At 46.9% G+C, this 23,895-nt stretch overlaps 1 protein-coding gene across 1 annotated transcript in view; it reads right to left on the bottom strand.

The window, feature by feature from the left end:
• Nucleotides 1–2,654: 2,654 nt before the first annotated feature.
• Nucleotides 2,655–23,895, bottom strand: part of LOC115460651 (oocyte zinc finger protein XlCOF6-like) — a 493,082-nt gene continuing 471,841 nt past the window's right edge. Inside the window, exons 4-5 of the mRNA XM_030190417.1 lie at nucleotides 15,156–15,282; nucleotides 2,655–4,811 (exon numbers count right to left, since the gene is read on the bottom strand). Of these exons, the coding sequence (XP_030046277.1) occupies nucleotides 2,794–4,811; nucleotides 15,156–15,282 (2,145 nt within the window). The 3' untranslated portion in view covers nucleotides 2,655–2,793. The remainder of the gene's footprint in view (nucleotides 4,812–15,155; nucleotides 15,283–23,895) is intronic.

The raw sequence follows: 23,895 nt of genomic DNA, 5'->3' as shown, positions 1-23,895 counted from the left end.
AAAGTAGTGAGACATTTATAACAGAGGCGTAGCCAGACAACAGATTTTGGGTGGGCCTAGGTAAGAAGTGGGTGGGCACCAAATGTTCTCCCCCCCCCCCCCTAACCACCACCACCACCACCACCACCACCAAAAAAATATCTCAGCTGGCAGGAAAATGCTTCTTTCCACCTTGGCAGTCTGCAGCAGGCATGCATTGAAAACTGAGCATGCGCAGGAGAGTAGAATTTTGTTACTATCAGGGGAAAGTCTTCAGTTGACAGAGCTTGGGATCCCCACCAGCTACCGCTAAACATGTGCTACTGTTGGGTGGGCCTGAGCCCTAAGTGGGTGGGCCCTGGCCCACCTGTGGCTACACCACTGCTTTATAAACTTATAACATGAGTGTTGTTCTATAAGTATTTAACAGTTTTCCACTTTATACTGCTGTTAGCCTGTTTCACGTTTTTTCAACAGCATAGATCTTTGGTTCTAGTAGTATATGATATAGTTTTACCAAGGATTGTGGGGTGTGTTTTTGCATTTTTCCGGTTATTAAATAGGAAAGCCTTTAGGTGCCTTCTGAAGTAAAGATAGTGAGTTCAAGATCACAGATATGTTGGGAGCTGATTCCAAAAGTTGGCTAGCTGGTACTGAATAGCCAAGAATGAGATGTTTAACTGATTTTAAGTATCATGTCTAGAAGAGGGGCCAGGTAACAAAAATGTGACATTTGCAGGCTTATTTTCGAAAGTGATCGCCGGCGATCTTCCGACATAAATCGGGAGATGGCCGGCGATCTCTCAAAAGCGGCGAAATCCGTATAATCGAAAGCGGCTTTTTTTTACACCATCACCGCTTTCCCGTCGCCGTGCCGGCGAATGTTCAAGGGGGCGTGTCGGCGGCTTAGCAAAGGCGAGACATGGGCGGGCATGGGCGTGGCTACCAGATGGCCGGCTTTCGCCGATAATGGAAAAAAAAGCGGCGTTAATCAGTATTTCGCCGGGTTTACTTGGTCCTTTTTATATTCACGACCAAGCCTCAAAAAGGTGCCCCAACTCACCAGATGACCACTGGCGGGAATGGGGGATGACCTCCCCGTGCTCCCCCAGTGGTCACCAACCCCCTCCCACACTAAAAAAAATAAAAATAAAAACCTTTTTTTACCAGCCTGTATGCCAGCCTCAAATGTCATACCCAGCTCCCTGACAGCAGTATGCAAGTCCCTGGAGCAGTTTTTAATGGGTGCAGTGTACTTCATGCAGGCAGACCCAGGTCCACCCCCCCCCCCTACCTGTTACACTTGTGGTGCTAAGTGTTGAGCCCTCCAAACTCCCCCAAAACCCACTGTACCCACATGTAGGTGCCCCTCTTCACCCATAAGGGCTATGGTAATGGTGTAGAGTTGTGGGGAGTGGGTTTGGGGGGATTTGGGGGGCTCAGCACCCAAGGTAAGGGAGCTATGCACCTGGGAGCTATTTGTGTATTTTTTAAACATTTTTAGAAGTGCCCCCTAGGGTGCCCGGTTGCTGTCCTGGCATGTCAGGGGGACCAGTGCACTGCAAATGCTGGCTCCTCCCATGACCAAATGCCTTGGATTTCGCCGGGTTTGAGATGGCCGGCATTTTTTCCATTATCGCTGAAAAACAAAACCGGCGATCTCTGGCATTCCGGCCAGCTGTTGCGCCGCCGCCAAAATAGATCGCCGGTGACGTTCGATTATGCCCCTCTTGGTGTGCTGGGTCTGTGAACTTTTATTGATTTAAGTACAGAATTATAATGAATTATCTCCTTTTTTTTTAGTCCTGTCAATGCTTTATTAGGAGTTGTGGTCTGTCTGCAGCTGGAGTGGGTCCGTGGACTGGTTCACTATGGGCTATGGCTGTACCAAATGTGTTATCTTCACTTTTCTGTTCCACTGCTATCACAATCATTAGCTGTAATTTATTGATTTATTTAAGCTAAGGGTGGTCACCATTTTATCCTGGGCGGTTTATAGCTAGTGAGTTTTTCTTTTTCCTTCCTGCCATGCTTCACTAGTCGTGAATTGCCTTGCCAAGATTCAGTGTAGATTTTATACAAAATGGTCACCATGTGAAGTCAAATCAGCGAGATGTGCCAAGAAAAATATCCTCCTACCCCTCTCAAAGATTATTCTCCCCTCTTGAGACCCCATTCTTTCAGGGATAATGTCTCCACTCCTAAGCCAGGGTATGTGGACTATAATCTTGGTCTCTGAAATTTATTATAAGTACGTAAGTATTGCCACACTGAGACAGACCAAAGGTCCATCAAGCCCAGCATCCTGTTTCCAACCGTGGCCAATCCAGGTCACAAATACCTGGCAAGATCCCAGAAAAGCACAATACATTTTATGATGCTTACCCCAGAAATAAGCAGTGGATTTAACCTGTCATTTTAATAATGGTCTATGGACTTTTCCTTTAGGAAGCCGTGCAGACCTTTTTTAAACCCCACTAAGCTAACCACCTTTACCACATTCTCTGGCAATGAATACTAGAGTTTAATTACACGTTGAGTGAAGAAAGATTTTCTACAACACTCACTGTAGTTCTTGCATCATGCCAAAGAGAGTTTTCTTCTGAGGTTCATAAGATGTAATATATACAACCTATCAAATTGTACTGCAAAATTCCTTTGAATCAAACCTGTGGCCCCTCCCCCCAATAAAATGAAATATATTTCTTTATCTTTCTGCCACACATTCCTGGTCTTTGACTATATTGCTTGGTACTTGAATCTTTTCTTCCTCCACCCAATCCACAAAATAATCACTTAGCACTCGCTATATTATCATTTCCCCCTCCTGAGGACCCCATTTTCCCCCAGATGGACCATTTGGTGTTCTCTCAGATGTGTTTTGCGACTAAAGTTTTTACCACACTCAGGGCAATGGAATGGTTTCTCTCCCGTGTGGATCTTTTTATGCCGTCTCAGCTGTGATTTATCACTGAACTGTTTATCACATTCACTACATGCAAACGGTTTCTCACCTGTGTGGATTCTTTCATGTCTTCTGAGATGCGATTTGTCAATGAACAATTTTTCACATTTTGCACACTTAAATACTTTCTCTTGTGTATGTGTCTTTATATGCCGGCTGAGCCCTGATTTATCATGAAATAATTTATCACACTCTGCACATTTAAACTGCCTTTCTCCCCTATGGGTCATTTGGTGTTTTTTGAGATATGCTTTGTCTCGGAATAATTTGTTACACTCAGTACATGAAAATGGCTTCTCTCCAGTGTGGATTCTCTGGTGAATTTTTAGATTTGATTTATCACTGAATAATTTACCACATTCAACGCAGGAAAATGGTTTTTCTCCCGTGTGGGTCCTCTGGTGAATTTTCAGATATGCTTTATCACGGAAGACTTTACCACATCCATTGCATGTAAATGGCTTCTCTCCTGTGTGGATCCTTTCATGCCGTTTCAGCTGTGATTTAAAACTGAATAATTTACCACACTCAGTACATGGGAATCTTTTCACTTGGGGTTGCACCTCTCCCGTGTGGAACCTTTGATGCTTCCTCAACTGTGAGTTATCACCAAATGATTTAACACACTCAATACATTTAAAGGGTCTCTCCCCAGTATGGATTCTTTGGTGACTTCTTAGGTTTGATTTATCACGAAACCATTTGTCACACTTACTACATGCAAATGGTCTCCATCCAGCATGGACCCTTTGGTGTCTTCTGAGATATGTTTTTAGAATGAAGCTTTTGTCACAGTCAGGGCATGGAAACGGTTTCTCCATCAGGTGATTTCTTTGGTGCTTTGTTAGCTGTGACTTATCACTAAATGATCTATCACACTCAGTACAAATAAATGGTTTCCATCTGGCGTGGATCCGCCGGTGTTTTCTCAGATATGTTCTGTGACTGAATCTTTTGTGACAGTCACTGCAAGCAAAGAGTTTCTCTTGGCTGTGTGTCATTTCATGCTCTTTTAGCTGCGATTTATCACTGAATAATTTATTGCATTCGCTACAAGGAAATGGTTTTTCTCCTGTATGAATTCTATAATGCCTTCTTAAGTACGTATTGCGACTGAAACTCTTGTTACATTCGATACATTTAAATGGTCTCTCTCCTGAATGGATTCTTTGGTGCAGTATGAAATGATTTTTCCTAGAAAAAAATCTCCCACAAATGTCACACAGAAAGCATTTTATCCCTTCCCCATCTCTCCCGAGAAGCTTGTGTCGAGCATGGGCTTTGAGATGCTCTGTCAACCGTGATTTATCACCAAACGATTTCCCACATTCCATACATGGAAACGGTTTCTCTCCTGTGTGGATCCCCTGGTGCCTTCTGAGATATGTTTTACGACTGAAGCTTTTATCACATTCCATACATTTAAAAGGTCTCTCGCCTGAGTGGATCCTTTGGTGCAATATTAAATGGTGTTTCCTACCAAAGAATTTGCCACAGATGTCACACAGGAAGGAAAGAGGAGAAATCGTCTCTCTCTCATAGAGGTAAGAGGTCATTTGGTCAATATGAATATTTTGGAAGGCCATCTCTGCTCTCTGGTGACTCTGCTGCTCAGTGATGTTTATGAGCTCGCTGCCTTGTCTCCTCCATTGGGTGACACCAGTTTCTGGGTCTCCTGTAGGATCACTCGGCTTCGTTTCTGATTCCCGAGAGCTTATCTCAATTTCCTCCCACTTAATCTCCTGGGAAACCACTTCGCAGGCATTTCCTGAAGGTGTCTGGGTCAGATCTAGTTCCACTGTCCATTCTTCTTCAGCCTCCTCCTTTATTTCCTCTTTCACTTTTTCTAGTTTGATTTCTTTACCTGCTGGATATTGAAAAAAGAAGTTATTAATCATGATTGAGGTGTACAAAATCCTGAGTGGTGTAGAACGAGTAGATCGATTTTTTACTCGTTCCAAAAGTGCAAAGACTAGGGGACACTCAAGGAAGTTACGTGGAAATACTTTTAAAACAAATAGGAGGAAATATTTTTTCACTCAACAAATAGTTGAGCTCTGGAACTCTTTGCCGGAGGATGTGGTAACGGCAGTTAGCGTATCTGGGTTTAAAAAAGGTTTGGCGAAATTCCTGGAGGAAAAGTCCATAGTCTGCTATTGAGACAGACATGGGAAGCAACTGCTTGCCCTGGGATTTGTAGTGTGGAATGTTGCCATGATTTGGGTTTCTACCAGGTACTTGTGACCCGGCTTGGCCACTGTTTGGAAGACGGGATACTGGGCTAGATGGACTATTGGTCTCACCCAGTATGGCTACTCTTATGTTCTTATGTATTAGTGACCGAAGCAGGGTTGGTGGACTAAATGACTGCCTAGGGTGACAGAATTTGGGAGGCAGCAGTGCAGCTCTGGCAAGCACCCTTCTCGCTGCCAGGCCTATCCCTACTGCTACCTCCTACTCCTCCTGGGCCATGTGGATGATTAAAGAACAGTAATCACAGGCCTCCGCTGAAGCACCGCTTTGTCCTGCCCTCCTCCAAGAGGAAGCCTGCCTCGGGGGGGGGAGGGGGGGAGGAGAGGGGGCCCGGACACAGGGGTGCCCCAGTGTGGACCTGTGCTTACAGAGTCCATTTGATGCATCTTTAATGTTCGGCCTGGCACGGTTGAATGTAGAGAGGCGGCAGTGGTAGACCAAGCTGTGAGAAACGAAAGGGGGCCATGTTGGATACACGGTGGGGATGGGGAAGGAGAAATGAGAAGCTGGCCAATGGGAGGAGGGGGCTAGAGGGGGGTAGGGGAGATGCTCAACTATGCGAGAGGGACAGCGGCATGGCTGAAGGTTTGTCTAGACCTCCCGATACCCTTGGGCCGGCCCTGACAGAAAACTACAAGTGACATAAGAATATAAGCTTGCCACTGAACTCAAGACTTTTTGGGATAATGTGGGATATAAATGTCACAAATAAATAAATACTGGGACGGACCAAAGGTCCATCAAGCCCAGCATCCTGTTTCCAACGGTGGCCAATCCAAGTTACAAGTACCTGGCAAGACCCCAGAATAGTAAAACAGATTTTACGTTGCTTATCCTAGAAATAAGCAGTGGATTTTCCCAAGTCCGTCTTAATAATGGCTTATGGACTTTTCTTTTAGGAAGTTATACAAACCTTTTGTTGACCCCACTAAGGAGTGGCCTAGTGGTTAGGGTGGTGGACCTTGGTCCTGAGGAACTGAGTTCGATTCCCACTTCAGGCACAGGCAGCTCCTTGTGACTCTGGGCAAGTCACTTAACCCTCCATTGCCCCATGTAAGCCGCATTGAGCCTGCCATGAGTGGGAAAGCGCAGGGTACAAATGTAACAAAAATAAAATAGATACTATTGGAGATTCTACATGGAATGTTGCTATTCCACTAGCAACATTCCATGTAGAAACCTGAGCGGCCACATTGGTGATCTGCAAGGGCCGACTTCTACATGGAATGTTGCTACTATTGGAGATTCTACATGGAATGTTGCTATTCCACTAGCAACATTCCATGTAGAAGGCTGCACAGGCTTCTGTTTCTGTGAGTCTGACGTCCTGCACGTACGTGCAGGACGTCAGACTCACAGAAGCAGAAGCCTGTGTGGCCACATTGGTGATCTGCAAGGGACGACTTCTACATGGAATGTTGCTAGTGGAATAGAATCTCAAATAGTAGCAACAGTGGAGGAGTGGCCTAGTGGTTAGGGTGGTGGACCTTGGTCCTGAGGAACTGAGTTTGATTCCCACTTCAGGCACAGGCAGCTCCTTGTGACTCTGGGCAAGTCACTTAACCCTCCATTGCCCCATATAAGCCGCATTGAGCCTGCCATGAGTGGGAAAGCGCAGGGTACAAATGTAACAAAAATAAAATAGATACTATTGGAGATTCTACATGGAATGTTGCTAGCAACATTCCATGTAGAAGGCTGCGCAGGCTTCTGTTTCTGTGAGTCTGACGTCCTGCACATACGTGCAGGACGTCAGACTCACAGAAGCAGAAGCCTGCGCAGCCACATTGGTGATCTGCAAGGGCCGACTTCTACATGGAGAATCTCAAATAGTAGCAACAGTGGAGGAGTGGCCTAGTGGTTAGGGTGGTGGACTTTGGTCCTGGGGAACTGAGGAACTGAGTTTGATTCCCACTTCAGGCACAGGCAGCTCCTTGTGACTCTGGGTAAGTCACTTAACCCTCCATTGCCCCATGGAAGCCGCATTGAGCCTGCCATGAGTGGGAAAGCGCGGGGTACAAATGTAACAAAAATAAAATAGATACTATTGGAGATTCTACATGGAATGTTGGAGATTCTACATGGAATGTTGGAGATTCTACATGGAACGTTGCTACTATTGGAGATTCTACATGGAACGTTGCTACTATTGGAGATTCTACATGGAATGTTGCTAGCAACATTCCATGTAGAAGGCTGCGCAGGCTTCTGTTTCTGTGAGTCTGACGTCCTGCACATACGTGCAGGACGTCAGACTCACAGAAGCAGAAGCCTGCGCAGCCACATTGGTGATCTGCAAGGGCCGACTTCTACATGGAGAATCTCAAATAGTAGCAACAGTGGAGGAGTGGCCTAGTGGTTAGGGTGGTGGACTTTGGTCCTGGGGAACTGAGGAACTGAGTTTGATTCCCACTTCAGGCACAGGCAGCTCCTTGTGACTCTGGACAAGTCACTTAACCCTCCATTGCCCCATGTAAGCCACATTGAGCCTGCCATGAGTGGGAAAGCGCAGGCTACAAATGTAACAAAAAAAAATACAATAATTGCTTTTACCACATTTTCTGGTAATAAATTCCAGAGTTTAATTACATGCTGAGTGAAGAAATGTTTTCTCTGATTAATTTTAAATTTACTACTTTGTAGCTTCATTGCATGCCCCCTAGTCCTAGTCTTTTTGGAAAGAGTAAACAAACGATTCACGTCTACCCGTTCCACGCCACTCATTATTTTATAGACCTCTATCATATCTCCCCTCCCACAGAGGCAGTGAAGACCGACTCTGCAATATTACCAGCCCCCCCGTCCTTATCCTCCCCTGCTTGGCATAAGGAAAAAAACGGATAAAAAGACACATCAGGTGGAAAAATGGGCCCGATCTGGTGGTTCCAGGGAAAAAAGCTCCCCCAGAAATGGCCTATTACAATTTTAGGGGAGAAACAGTTCCAGCTTACTGTTACTACATACACAAATGGTAACACAACTTTTAAGACAACGAAAGAGAGAAGTTGGGATTTATTCTGGGGAGGCTGAGAGAAGGCTTCACGAATGCATTCCTGGGGAAGGCTGATTCTCACCCGATCTGTAAGTGTAGGATTGAAACCTTGGGCAACCTTGTTTATCTTTCTGTCCTCTCCCAGGTATGAAGGTACTATTTACCTGCAAGCTGGAATGTCCAGCACTCCAGAGAATATGGTCCTAACACCAGTGGCATTCCTAGGGGGGCGGACCCGCCCTCCGGGTGCAGCGCCCCCCCCCCCCCGGATGCAGCGCAGACCCCCCTCCGGCGAAAGACCCCCCCCCCACGAAAAAGCCCACCCCGGGTGCATGCCGCTGGGGGGGGGGGCCGCAGCGCGCGCCTGCTGCGAGTTTACTAACTTTGCTCGTTCGCTGCAGCTCCCTCTGCCCCGGAACAGGAAGTAACCTGTTCCGGGGCAGAGGGAGCTGCAGCGAACGAGAGAAGTTAGCGAACTCTCGCAGCAGGCTCGCGCCGCGGCACCCCCCAGCGGCGTGCACCCGGGGCCGACCGCCCCCACAGCCCCCCCCCTTGGTACGCCACTGCCTAACACCACCAGGTGGAGAGACAGAAAGACACAGAAGGCTATAGTAATAATTTGAGAATAATCAATAATTGTTTATTACACTTACCAATCAGGAATACAATTAGACTACATAATATAATTAATTAATTAATTCTCATATGAGACAGCAACCGGGACACAAACGTGACCTCTGACATTAGCTCTCTGGTTGCCTCTCTCCATAATTCTCCTTTTATACAAAATCAGCATTTCTCTCATATTCCAGCGCATTCTAGCAAATTCTATCTTTACAGAAGCAAAGTTCTTCATAACATATTTGTTTATAATAAGTAAGGTCAGTAAGGTTATCCTACTTTGCAAAAACCATCTTCCCAGCAACTAAAGTTATGTCTCCTTCCAGTGGCGTTCCTAGGGGGGCTGACACCCGGGGCGGATCGCCGATGCGTCCCGCCCCCCTGGGTGCAGCGCCCCCCCCCCGGAACAGCGTGACGCCCCCCCTCCGGCAAAAGAACCCCCGATCCCCCGGCGAAGGAACCCCCCAGGTGCATGCCACTGGCGGGGGGGGGGGGGTGCCGCGCGCCTGCCGGCTCTTCATTTTCATGCTCCCTCTGCCCCGGAACAGGAAGTAACCTGTTCCGGGGCAAAGGGAGCATGAAAATGAAGAGCCGACAGGCGCGTGGCACCCCCCCAGCGGCGTGCACCCAGGGCGGACCGCCCCCCCCTTGGTACGCCACTGTCTCCTTCATTATCTGCGTCCATGGTCAACAGCAAATTTTCCTTCTTACATTATAGTATTCTCTTGCCACTCCATATCTGCCTGTGTCTCCAACAGAAGGAGCAAGCTGACATGAGACTCACATTCTGTATAATTTCTTATGATTTAGCTTCTCAGTGATTCTTTAACCTGTTCACAGCCTGTTCACAGAGGCAAAGCTGTGCTCATAATTCTCAATTACTGTTGCAAAGTTATTTTACGGTTCATAACCTGCGTGTCCCATATAAACAACCTTCTTGTCTGATTCTTTGCTGAGAAAAGAAAGTGTTTCCTCCAAAGTGAGGACACTTAAACGCAGTGGCGTAGAGCCCAAAGTGGGTGGGCACAAAATTTTCTCTCTGCCACGCCCCCTTCCTCCCCCTATTCTCCAACTCTCCCCCAGCACCTCCCAACTCAAAATACAAACAGAAACACTTTAGCTCATGAGGATCCCCAAGCACTACCAGCTGAAGATTTCCTCTGAAGACGGCCAGAACTCCATTTTACCAAGCTTGGCAGGCAGCAGCAACAACTCCTTGAGCTACTGATGCCAGCACCCCAGGCATGCTTAGTTATTGGTGACTTCAGGATGTTGCCGCTGCCTGCTAAGCTTAGTAGAAGGCAGTTTTGGCTGCCGTCAGAGGAGGTCTTCAGCTTATGGGGCTTAGGGATTCCCTCCAGCCACAGCAAAGGTCAAGACTGGTGTTTGACATGCTAGGACCCAGGGCAGAAAATAAAGGAAGTTCCCCCCCCCCCCCCCAATTCCCTCTTCTCCCTTTCTCCCCACCTGCCATTGCAATCACACCAACAGACCCTCACCAAATACAGAACAAGTGATCACAAATTAGAAATAAAAAATTGAACTGGGAACCTTGGCATATACTGCAGGTTCTAGGTCAGTTTGCACCTAGGACAATTACCACCTAACCAATTCCCACTGCTCCAGGGAGGACAATTCCCACCCTTAACAATCATGAAACATCACAGTCTTAAATTTATCTCATAAGTACATAAGTACATAAGTAGTGCCATACTGGGAAAGACCAAAGGTCCATCTAGCCCAGCATCCTGTCACCAACAGTGGCCAATCCAGGTCAAGGGCACCTGGCACGCTCCCCAAACGTAAAAACATTCCAGACAAGTTATACCTAAAAATGCGGAATTTTTCCAAGTCCATTTAATAGCGGTCTATGGACTTGTCCTTTAGGAATCTATCTAACCCCTTTTTAAACTCCGTCAAGCTAACCGCCCGTACCACGTTCTCCGGCAACGAATTCCAGATAGTTAAATATTACCTTTAAAACGCCACACCACACCAAAAAAATTAAAATAAGCCAAAATCCAAATTAATACAGAGCATAAAATATTATATTTAAAAACGTACACAAATTATTACCAACACATCCATGACACGCAACGACAATCCTCATAAAAAAATACAATGCATAAGAAAAAAACCCCAGCAAAACATCAACACAAAAAAAACAAAACCAAACCTACATGCCAGTAAGAACTAGCCAGGGGGGAACAGACCTAGGAGGGAATTGTCTGGGGCTGGTGGTTGGGAGGCGGGGATAGTGCTGGGCAGAAGGTACAAATCAAGGTAAGGTATACACAAAATTAGCACATATGAGTTATCTTGTTGGGCAGACTGGATGGACCGTGCAGGTCTTTTTCTGCCGTCATCTACTATGTTACTATGTATGTTACTATGTATTGTCCACCTTGGGGAAACATCCTAGGAGGGAATTGTCCAGGCAGGAATTGGTGGGTGGCAAATGGCCGGATACCATACTGCAACAGTGGAGAAATAAAAATAGAAATATATGTCTTTTTCTACTGAACACAATAAAGTGACATCCGCTATGCACATTTCTCAAGCTATCATATTTCAGTTAAGATTCAAAATAAAATACCTTTTTTACCTTTGTTGTCTGGTCATTTTCTTTTTCCATCATGTTGATCCAGTTTCTCTTTTGAACTTTCCAATCTTTCTGCTATTTCTCCTTCAAGCAGCTGCTGTCCATTTGTCTTTTTCTCCTCTCTTGTTCCATTCCCTCACTTCACTTGTCTCTGACATATTGACCTTTCCATTTTAGCTCGTTCCTTTCTTTTTTTTCTTTTCTGCTCTCTGTCCACCCAAATTTTATCCTGTCTAACCCCTTTTTCTTTGTTTTACTTTCCAGATACCTGTCAGATTTCCATTTCCTTTTTCACCCACTAGTTCTCCTATTCCCCATCTCTCTACTTTCCCTGCAATCTATTCCCTTCCATCTTCAATCTATTCCCCATTACCATATTTCTTTCCCCTGTAATCACCATCCTCCATGCGTTCATTTCCTTGCCACCCCCTTGGCCTCTCCCACATGGTTCCACCTTTCCCAGTGTCTCTCTCCCTCCACCCTTCTAGCCCAGCATCTGCCCCCTCTCTTCTCCCCACCCTTCACCCCCTCCCAGCATCTTCCTGTCACTTCTCTCTTTCGTCTTGCCCCCTCTCCCGTGATCCAATGTGGCCAGGATCTCCCCCCATTCCTTCCCTCATGCCCAGCACCCCCTCTCTGTGACCTGTCCCTCCCCATGGCAAAGATCGCTTCCATTCCTTCCCTCATACCCAGCACCCCCTCTCTGTGACCTGCCCCTCCCTGTGGCCAGAATTGTACCCCCCCTCCCCCGAGCATGCCCTCTCTCTGTCCAGTCTCTCCCTGTGTGTACAATCCTCTCTTATTCCTTTCTTCAAGTCTAACATTCCTTCTCTATAAGCTTTTTCTTCCCCCCACCCAATCTACTACTACTACTACTACTAATATTAAACATTTGTATAGCGCTACTAGACTTACGCAGCGCTGTACAAATTAACATGAAAAGACAGTCCCTGCTCAACAGAGCTTACAATCTGAATTGGACAGACGAACAGACAGTTAGGGGTGGGGAAATTGCAGTGGTAGGGGTGATAAGTGAGGGTGTTGCGTAAGAGAGTCATGGTTAGGAGTCGAAAGCAGTAGCAAAGAGGTGGGCTTTAAGCCTAGACTTGAAGACAGCCAGAGACTGAGCCTGACGTACTGGCTCAGGGAGTCTATTCCAGGCATAGGGAGCAGCGAGATAGAAGGAACGGAGCCGGGAGTTAGCAGTGGGGGAGAAGGGGGACGACAGGAGACATTTACCCAGCGAATGGAGTTCACGGGGAGGAGTGTAGGGAGAGATGAGAGCGGAAAGGTACTGAGGAGCTGCGGTGATTTAACCAGAGCTGACATTGTGATGTCATAATGCCTCAGTCCACCAATGCCTAAGAGCCAACCTCATCAGTGATGTCACAATGGCTTGACTGCCCTATACTTGGCTTTTTATTACATATAGCAGTGATTTAACCAGAGCTATATTGTGATGTCATAATGCCTCAGTCCACCAATGCCTAAGAGCCAACCTCATCAGTGATGTCACAATGGCTTGACTGTCCTATACTTGGCTCATACTACTACTACTACTATTAAACATTTCTATAGCGCTACTAGACTTACGCAACGCTGTACAAATCAACATGAAAAGACAGTCCCTGCGCAACAGAGCTTACAATCTAAATTGGACAGACGAACAGACAGCTAGGGGTGGGGAAATTGCAGTGGTAGGGGTGATAAGTGAGGGTGTTGAGTAAGAGAGTCATGGTTAGGAGTAGCAAAGAGGTGGGCTTTAAGCCTAGACTTGAAGACAGCCAGAGACTGAGCCTGACGTACTGGCTCAATCTAGCATCTCCTCTTTATTTCTCCACCCTTCGATGTCTTTATTCCCCAACTCTGGTGCCCTTAAATGATCTAGATCATATTTTATGCCTGCCAAGACATCCACCCCTCCCCCCTCCCCCTTCTGCTCTCTTATCTTCCTGTTCACTGCTGCAGCTCCTTTCCCCTGCAACCCTGCTGGACCCGACCTTCGTTCATTTTTTGCTTGACTCCGGAGTCTGGATCACCCGAAGATCTGTGGGGAGATATCATCCATTCCTCAGACTGCAGCGTGGGACCAGCCGCATGCCCGCTAACAGCTTTGCAGCGTCCCGACTCCCGCCCCTTAGGCTACAAACTTCCTGTTTCTCTGTGTCAGAAACGGGAGTGGACGTTTGTGTCTTAAGGGGCGGGACTTGGAGTCGGAACGCTGCGCAGAGCTGTTAGCGGGCATGTGGCTGGTCCCGCGCTGCAGTCTAAAGAATGAATGACATCTCCCCAGTGGATCTTCGGATGCTGCAGATTCGTTGTCTGCTGACGTGTGCAGCTGGGAGGATAACTTCGCTGCTGAAGCTGCAACAACGGAGGAGGGACTAATAGTGACTGGTTTTCTGCTGGGTGGGCCTGGTGTGAAAATGGATGGGCCCAGGCCCACCCGTGGCTACGTCCCTGCTTAAACGGCAGACCAGGAGTTTAGTTAGCTATAATCCCTGGAAAGAGTTCTAACCCCTAGACCGTAGACCTAGCAGTACTGTGACCCAACCAGCCAAATCGGTATAATCGAAAGTCGATTTTGGCCAGCTTCAACTGCTTTCCGTCGCAGGGCTGGCCAAAGTTCAAGGGGGCGTGTCGGCAGTGAAATGAAGGCAGGGCGGGGGCGTGGTTAACAGATGGCCAGCTTCGGACGATAATGGAAAAAAAGAAGGCCGGCCCTGACGAGCATTTGGCCGACTCTACTTGAGGGCGGGACCACAGGACAGCTGAAACAGAAGCGAAAGAAGAGGCTGTGTGAAGTTGCGTCCCTATGTGCAGGAGGTAAAACGTGCAGGAGGTGGGGAGGGGGGTCCTGAAATGACAGGGGAGGGAAGGGGGGGTCATGAACGACACGGGGGGGGGGGTCCTGAAAGGCGTGGGAAGGGGAGAGGGGGGATGGGAAGAAGTGGCAGGGGGGGTCCTGGAACTCAGATGTGAACAAGTGGCAGGGGTTTCAGGAACTCAGACAGGGGTGGAAGGGGGGAGGGGAAGGGGGTTCAGCAAACTCTCGGTCTCACTGTGTCTTACATGTGCCCTCGCAAACACTGTCATTCTGACACACACACTCTCCCACAGACACACTAGCACCCAGTCTCACTCTCTCTCTGACACACACACACACACACACTTGCACAGTCACTCTCTCTCTCTCACACAGTCACTCTCACAAACATACACACTACGAGGAAAACCTTGCTAGCGCCCGTTTCCTTTAAAACAGAAACGGGCCTTTCTTACTAGTTACAAATAAATAAATTGATTGTGGATATCCTGAAAACCAGGACTGGACTTGGGAAACACTGGTCTCGTGGCTTCTTTTGGGGCAGGAATGAACCCCACTCTTTCCTGCCCACTACCAATGTTCTGCCCTTCAAGGTGGGATCCGCTGCCAGTTGCCCGGATGGTAAGTCCGCCCCTGGATCCAATAAGGAAGGCGCCCGGGATTTTGAGGTTCCAGTGGACAGAACAGTGGATGGCAGTTTTTCTTACACTACTTCTGGACAGCCATGAATAAAAATCTGGGTGGGGCGGGGCCTGGAGCGGAGTGAATGAGACTCTATGGGGCATTCAGAAAAGAAATGAACAGGGGTCCATGGGCCTGATTATACCTGGAGGTCAGCGGAGTGGAGGAGTCACAAATGACTTTTAATGGGCTCAACCTCTGGTTCTGTTAAACATGCGGATAATGCCGTCCTTACCTAGAGACATCAGGTTGTCGTAACTTTCCTTCATCACCTCCCTGTAAAGTTTCTTCTGCGTCTCATCTAAATACCCCCACTCCTCCTGTGAGAAAGAGACAGCGATGTCCTCAAACGTCACTGGCACCTGAAACGCAAACGAGAAACGCACTCAGACTGTGATAGGGTCTGGTGCACCCAGAGGATCATAAATATGAACTAAAGGAAATGGTATCCGGCCATGATCAGCCTATCTGACATCTTGAAAAATATGCAGATATTGGCAAACTGTTTAAATTGCTAAAGCGCTAGATATCATCTGTATGTTTGTAGGCATGGTTAGGGGAGGAGAAAGGGTGGGGCAGGAAATTATAAATGCTGGTTTCACTCTTTATCTATTGGCTCATTACCACATATGGAGGGGCATAATCGAACGGCGCCGGCCAAAGAGCAGTCCCAAACCATATTATCGAAAAAGATGGCTGTCCATCTTTCGTTTCGATAATACGGTTGGGGCCGGCCAAAAGTGAAAGTGCCTTGGTGCTTTGTAGCTTTTACTACATGAGACGTGGGGTAAGGAATAATATATTGTAGAGGAATATATTCGAGTTATTCCCCAAGTTTTCCATGTCATCACTGTGACCCCTGACGCAGGTGCTAGTCACCGAAACACGGCCCGTGTCGGGTCTTTTTGTCAAGGCTCATTCATTAAAGAACTGTGTTTCATTTTTAAAGGCCCGTGGTGCTGTTTTTTTTGTTTGGACTTTAGTTTGTACTTCGTTCCCTCTCTTTTGTTATATCGAAAAAGATGGCTGGCCATCTTTCGTTTCGATAATACGGTTGGGGCCGGCCAAATGTCAGAGATGGCCGGCATCGGTTTCCGCCGGTAATGGAAACTAATGCCGGCGATCTCAAACCCGGCCAAATCCAGGGACCTGCACACTGCTGTCAGGGAGCTGGGTATGACATTTCAGGCTGGCATAGAGGCTGGCAAAAATATATATATATATTTTTTTTTTTGGGTGGGAGGGGGTTGGTGACCACTGGGGGAGTAAGGGGAGGTCATCCCCGATTCCCTCCCGTGGTCATTTGGTCAGTTGAGCACCTTTTTAAAGCTTGGTCCTGAAAAAAAAGGGATCAAGTGAAGCCGGCGAAATCCTCATCAGGGCCGGTTTTCTTTTTTCCATTATCGGGCAAAGCCAGCCATCTCGTACCACGCCCCCGTCCCGCCTTCGCCTCCCTACCGACATGCCCCCTTGAAGTTTTGGCTTTCGATTAGACCGATTTGGCCGGGTTCATGAGATCGCCGGCCATCTCCCGATTTGTGTCGGAAGATGGCCGGTGATCTCCTTCGAAAATAAGCTGGATGGTTAATTATTGCTCTAACCGTCAACCTTTCTGGTCCCAAAGAGTCTCCTGCATTCTACACCATATTGTGTAAAGTGGTTCCACGGTTTCCTAATATCAAGATCCTGCCAAGTAAAACCATCAGGTCTTATATCCTCACCTTGGGCTCTCCTTTATCACCCATATTATTCAATATCATGATGACGCCACTGGGTTTCTTACTGGAGGCTCAATGATTTAATTCCTTCACCTATGCTGATGATGTCACCATTTATATCCCCTTTAAAAGGGAATTGCTAGAAATCATATATGAGATTAAAACCAGTTTAAATCTGATTGAATCTTGGGCATCCTGTTTCAACCTCAAATCGGGAAAAGACTGAATTTCTCATACTTACCCACCCCTATCAACCTATTTCATTAAAAAAAACTTCTTTATTCACAACACATCATATGACATAGATCAATCAATGAAAATCCTGGGTATCACCATTGACTAGCATTACTCATTCGAAGCTACATAAGTATTGTCATACTGGGACAGACCAAAGGTCAATCAAGCCCAGCATCCTGTTTCCAACAGTGGCCAATCCAGGTCACAAGTACCTGGCAGAAACCCAAAGAGTATCAACATTCCATGTAGAACCCCAAAGAGTAGCAATATTCCATGTAGAACCCCAAAGAGTAGCAAGATTCTAGAATTCTAAAGAATAACAAGATTCCATGAAGAATTTCAAAGTGTAGCAACATTCCATTTAGAACCCCAAAGAGTAGCAAGATTCCAGAATTCTAAAGAATAACAAGATTCCATGAAGAATTTCAAAGTGTAGCAACATTCCATTTAGAACCCCAAAGAGTAGCAAGATTCCATTCAGAATCCCAAGTACATAAGTGTTGCCATACTGGGACAGACCAAAGGTCCATCAAACCCAGCATCCTGTTTCCAACAGTGGCCAACCCAGGTCACAAGTACCTGGCAGAAACCCAAAGAGTAGCAACATTCCATGTAGAACCCCAAAGAATAGCAAGATTCTAGAATTCTAAAGAATAACAAGATTCCATGCAGAATTTCAAAATGTAGCAACATTCCATTTAGAACCCCAAACAGTAGCAACATTCCATTCAGAATCTCAAGTACATAAGTGTTGCCATACTGGGACAGACCGAAGGTCCATCAACAGTGGCCAATCCAGGTTAAGAGATGGGCGTCCTCGGCCGATAATGGAAAAAAGAAGGGCGTCCCTGACGAGCATTTGGATGACTTTACTTGGTCCTTTTTTTTCACAACCAAGCCTCGAAAAGGTGCCCAAACTGACCAGATGACCACCAGAGGGAATCGGGGATCACCTCCCCTTACTCCCCCAGTGGTCACCAACCCCCTCCCACCCCCCCCAAAAAAAAATTTAAACACATTTTTCCAGCCTCTATGCCAGCCTCAAATGTCATACCCAGCTCCATCACAGCAGTATGCAGGTCCCTGGAGCAGTTTTTAGTGGGTGCAGTGCACTTCAGACAGGCGGACCCAGGCCCACCCCCCACCTGTTACACTTGTGGTGGTAAATGGGAGCCCTCTGAAACCCACGTGAAAACCACTGTACCCACATGTAGGTGCCACCCTTCATCACTAAGGGTTATGGTAGTGGTGTAGAGTTGTGGGAAGTGGGTTTTGGGGGGGCTCAGCACAGAAGGTAAGGGAGCTATGCAGCTGGGAGCAATTTGTGATGCTCACTGTAGTGCCCCCTAGGGTGCCCAGTTGGTGTCCTGGCATGTGAGGGGGACCAGTGCACTACGAATGCTGGCTCCTCCCACGACCAAATGCCATGGATTTGGTTGTTTATGAGATGGGCATCCTCGGTTTCCATTGTTGGCGAAAACTGAGGTCGCCCATCTCTAAGGTCGACCTAAATGTTGAGATTTAGTCGTCCCTGACCGTAGTATTGAAACGAAAGATGGACGCCCATCTTGTTTCGATAATACGGGATGCCCCGCCCCTTCGCCGGGACGTCCTTAGAGATGAGTGCCCTTAAAGATGGGCGTTCGATTATGCCCCTCCATGTTACAGTCTCGATTATCCGACGTAAATGGGGCCGATCCATTGTCGGATAAGTGAAAAGTCGGATAATATGGAAAACGACGGTACTCCCTTTTTAAAAATGCATGGAAAGCATGATGCATTAAGAAAAGGCATAGGATATCTGTATTCCAAATACAGTATTGTTTATTAACACTAACCAGCAGCATGTGAAGCTGGAAACCAGGAAGAGAACCTGTGCACTTCTTAATGGCAACGCAATGATGTCACCGAGGGGGGGGGGGGGGTTGTCTGTCTGATATGCTGGATGCTCGGAATACTGAAGGTTGGATAATCGAGACAGTACTATAATACCATAACAGACACGATAAACGTCCACTATACCTGAATAGAAACTAATAAAGGAATAAATGCATCCAGGGCTGGCGTTAGAGGGTGGCAAACAACCCTGTGTCCAGCTGCAAGATCAGGGCACTTACAGGAACCAGCACTGCTGCCCTGACACTCTCCTAACACCCCCCCCCCCCTCCCCATGATATAAGAAGGCGCCTGCTTCTTGCTTTCTAGAAATATACTGCTGTACCTGTGTAAAAAATATATTATCACCCTGCCCGTCTCCTACCTGCTGAGCAGAAACCCCTGCAGCCATTCTCCTGTCCTTCTCCAGAGCACCAGTCCTCACCCTGCACCAACCTCTGTGCAGGAGATTTGGGCTTTGCTGGGTCAGTGCAAGCTGTCAGCTTCTCTGCTAATGATGGTACAAGAGAAAAAAGCAGAGGTTCTGGAGACAAAGCAAGTAGACACAGGGAAACATGAGGCAGGGAGGGAGGGAGGGGGAGGAGGAGGAAGGCTGGTTGTGCCAGTGTTGTGTCTGACTGCTGCCATCTCCTGCATCCGCCCAGCACTGACTCAGTCTCCACTGGACCCACCATGCAGAGCTTCTCCTGCTCAGCCTTCACTTTTCTCTCTCACTCTTTCTTTTTGCATAGTGGAATGAAAAATACATTCTGTTTCTAGCTCTCCTCTTCCCCCAGCATTGTATGGCGCTTTCCTGCTGATTCTTTGGTTTTCTCTGTTCGGGAAATGTACATCTCCGATCTCTTTGTATTTACACAGTACAGAAGGAAATGCATTTCTGTTTGTATTTTTCCTCTTTCCCCAGCATTATACAGAGTCTTTCCTGCTCGTTCTTTGATTTCCTTATTCTTGGGAAATGGCATTGTATTCAGCACAGTATAATGGATTGTGTTTTCAGTTTTTTTAGTTCTTCGTTGTACCATGGTATCGCGTTGTACCTACGTGAGGTTCGTGTTTGTAAGGGTGCTATTTCCTCTAATATGTTTTTACATCTTTTATCCCAGTTCGTGAGATTTTATTTATTTTATTTTTGTTACATTTGTACCCCGCACTTTCCCACTCATGGCAGGCTCAATGCGGCAGGCAATGGAGGGTTAAGTGACTTGCCCAGAGTCACAAGGAGCTGCCTGTGCCGGGAATCGAACTCAGTTCCTCAGTTCCCCAGGACCAAAGTCCACCACCCTAACCACTAGGCCACTCCTCCATGTGTGCAGTCCATTCATTATTGTATATTTGTTGTCAGAATGTTTCCGAGTTTATATGGCCTCTTGTGCTGTAGGTTGTGTGTTCTTGTATACAATATGAGCCCTTTTTCCGCCAGAGTAGGGATAGGTTTGGTTTGTAGTGATCCGACCATGGTATGTTTGTCCAATTGAAGTCTGATAATATTAGGTTCTGGTCTGTGGCCAGTTTGTGTGACATGAGGTCCAGTGTATGTCCTTTGACATGGGTTGCTTGAGTTTGTGGCCATTTAAGGTCCCATAAATGGAGGAATTCCTTGCATTTGCGTGCGTTGGTGGAGTTTGGGTCTTCTAGGTGAAGATTGATGTCTTCCAGTACTAGTATGTTGGGGCTGGTTACACAGGTGTTTGATATGAAGTCCATGAAGTGTGATTGGCAGTCGTTCCAGTTGCCTGGTGGTTTATAAAACAGGACACAGTTTAGGTGGTCAAGGAGGGTGGTGTGGTGGATTCTAATTGAGGCGATTTCAAGTTGGGGTGTTCTGGACTCGGTGGTGGTTACGGTGGTGAAGTGTGATCGATGGATTAGTGCTAGGCCTCCACCTCTCTTTTCCTTTCTGGTCCAGTGAGTGATTTTGTATCCCGGGGGGCATATCCTTCTGGCCTCAGCCGGCGCCTTGTCACATTTTTCTTCACCTTCAGATCCTTGGACACCAACACTCCGAGCTCTTTCTCCTGAGATGAGCTTACTAATCTCTCCCCTTCTATTTGGTATCTCTCGTTTGGTTTTCTGCACCCCAAGTGCATCACTCTGCACTTCTTAGCATTAAGTTTTAACTGCATGATCCTCGACCATTTAATGTTTGGAGATCTCTTCTCATTTTTTGTACTCCCTCCAGGGTATCCACTCTATTGGCTCTCTTCGTGTCATCTCCAAAAAGGCAAAAGTTCCTTCCAACCCTTCAGCAATATCTCCCACAAATATATTAAACAGAATCGGCCCCAGAACCGACCCCTGAGGAACTCCACTGCTCACCTTCCTTTCCTCCAAGCAGATTCCATTTACCACCACCCTCTGCCACCTGTCGGTCAACCAGTTTCCTATCCAGTTCACCACTTTCGTCCTAAGTTCAACCCTTTCAGCTTATTCACGAGTCTTCTGTGGGGGACTGTATCAAAGGCTTTGCTGAAATCCAAGTAGATTACATCTAGTGCACATCCTTCATCCAGTTCTTTGGCCACCCAGTCAAAGAATTCTGCTCAGAAGGAATGGATCCTAAGGAGCTTAGACGAGATTGGGTGGCAAAGCCGGTGGCGGGAGACGGAGATGGTGCTGGGCAGACTTATACGGTCTGTGCCAGAGCCGATGGTGGGAGGCAGGACTGGTGGTTTGGAGGCGGGGATAGTGCTGGGCAGACTTATACGGTCTGTGCCAGAGCCGGTGGTGGGAGGCGGGGCTGGTGGTTGGGAGGCGGGGATAGCGCTGGGCAGACTTATACGGTCTGTGCCCGGAAAAGGACAGGTACAAATCAAGGTAAGGTATACACAAAAAGTAGCACATGTGAGTTTATCTTGTTGGGCAGACTGGATGGACCGCGCAGGTCTTTTTCTGCCGTCATCGTCATCATCTACTATTTGGCAGGATTTTCCTTTGGTAAAGCCATGTTGCCTCAGGTCCTGTAACCCGTTAGCTTCTAGAAAGTTAACTATTCTTTCTTTCAGCAGCGACCTCATTATTTTTCCTACTACCGACGTGAGACTTACTGGTCTGTAGTTTCCCACGTCTTCCCTGTCTTCACTTTTGTGAAGAGGGAGCACATCCGCTTGTCTCCAATCTCGTGGAACCTCTCCCATCTCTAAAGATCTATTAAATAAATCTTTAAGAGGTCCTGCCAGGACCTGTCTGAGCTCCCTCAGTATCCTGGGATGTATCCCATCCGGCCCCATAGCTTTGTCCATCTTCAGATTCTCCTACTGTTTATAAACTCTTTCTTCCGTAAACGGCGCAGTATCCACTCCATTCCCAGATGTTCCCTCGGCAGCCAACCACAGTCATCCAGGATTTTCCTCTGTGAACACCGAAGAGAAGTAATTGTTTAGAACATTTGCTCTATCCTCATCACTCTCCATATAACCATTCTCATTATCTTTCAGTCTCGTAATTCTATTCCTATTTTTTCTCTTTTCTCCAATATAGCTGAAGACTTTTTCAGCTTTAGCCATTTTTTCTTCTGCTTGCAATTTTGCTAGCCGTATTTCCCTCTTCACTTTGAGTTTAATCTGATAATCTTTTCCGTGATCCTCTCGTTGCGTTCTTTTGTATTTCTTGAACAAAGCCTCTTTTGCCCTTATTTTTTCAGCTACTTGTTTGGAGAACCATATAGGCTTCCTGTTTCTCTTGTTTTTGTTTACTTTCCTTGCATAAAGATCAGTTGCCATATTTGTAGCAGCCTTTAGCTTTGACCACTGATTTTCCACTTCTCTTACGCCTTCCCACGCCAACAGCTCCTTCTTGCCCGCACCTTCGGTGGAACTTTCCCTGATGAGAGGTACACTGAAGAAATGGCCTTGGAGGCCAGATCTCCCTTCTTGGGTTCAGTGAAGAGGACAAAAAGATGATCCAAACGGCAAAAGTCATTAGTGACCTCCAGATAGCGGAGAAGAACACACCGCACATCCAGGCATTGCACAGTAACATAGTAAGTGACCTGAATGATCCATCCAGTCTGCCCAACAGTCACATTCATTATCAATTCAAGATTAAATCAACAATGAATGTGATATTATATACTTGATCACAAGTCTTTCTTTGGCTTCTGGGACATAGACCGTAGAAGTCCATCTGGTGTCAGCTAAACGCACTGTGATTGGCTGAGAGAGACCTGGAGGGGCATAATCAAAAGGGACGTCCAAATAGTTTTGATTTGGACGTCCTCGCATGTCCCGATCCCTGATTCTCTCCGGTAGTGGTCATTTCGGGTACGTAAGAAAAACACGTCCAAAAAGGACGCCCATTACAAAATCTGAAGAAAAAAGACGTACAAGTGTTCATCAGGGACATCCTTTTTTTTGTGTTAGCACTTGAAGGATGTCCCTGACGAGCACTTGGTCTTTTTTTTTTTCTTCCGATTTTGCGATGGGCGTCCTCCTCTGCATGGGTCCCGCTCACAGCAGCCCCAACGAGAGGTGCAGACCTCCCATTAGGTTTTCCACGGTGCATGGGATCGGAAACGATAGTGCATCGCATCGCATCGCATTCACATTATAATAGTAATTAGCTCATTTGCGTTCCGTTTTCGTTAGCTACTACCGTGACAGGAAAATGGCTCAGAGAACCCTTTTGTGCATGTCCCGGTTTACTACTTGCATGCTAAACTGGCTAGAACCAGTTTAAAAACCACGTTGCTGGCTCATTAAGTTTAGTGCATCTGGCCCTCAGTTCTTTCAGCCGAAGTAGCCGTCTAAGCATCACTCATAGATCCACACCTTGCAGCCATTTACGTTTTTTATTTTTGTTTTCTACCATTTATTTTCTAAATAGAGTTCCTCTGTGTTCATCCCATGCCTTTTTGAATTCTGTCACTGCTTTTGTCTTTACCATCTGCCTCGGGAGGGCATTCCATAAGACATAAGCATCGCCATGCTGGGACAGACCAAGGGTCCATCGAGCCCAGCACCCTGTCACCGCCAGTGGCCAAAAGAACAAGCAATTTGTCCCACCCATCCTAGAAATACTGTATTCCCTCGTCCATTCAATAACATTCTATGGCTTTTTCCAGGCATCGACCACCCTCTCCGTGAATAAGAGTTTTCTTTTTTTTTTTTTTTAAATCTTTATTTATAG

Source organism: Microcaecilia unicolor, chromosome 1 (genome assembly GCF_901765095.1).
Source record: "Microcaecilia unicolor chromosome 1, aMicUni1.1, whole genome shotgun sequence".
NCBI lineage: Eukaryota > Metazoa > Chordata > Amphibia > Gymnophiona > Siphonopidae > Microcaecilia > Microcaecilia unicolor.
This window is presented reverse-complemented; position numbering and strand designations above follow the sequence as displayed.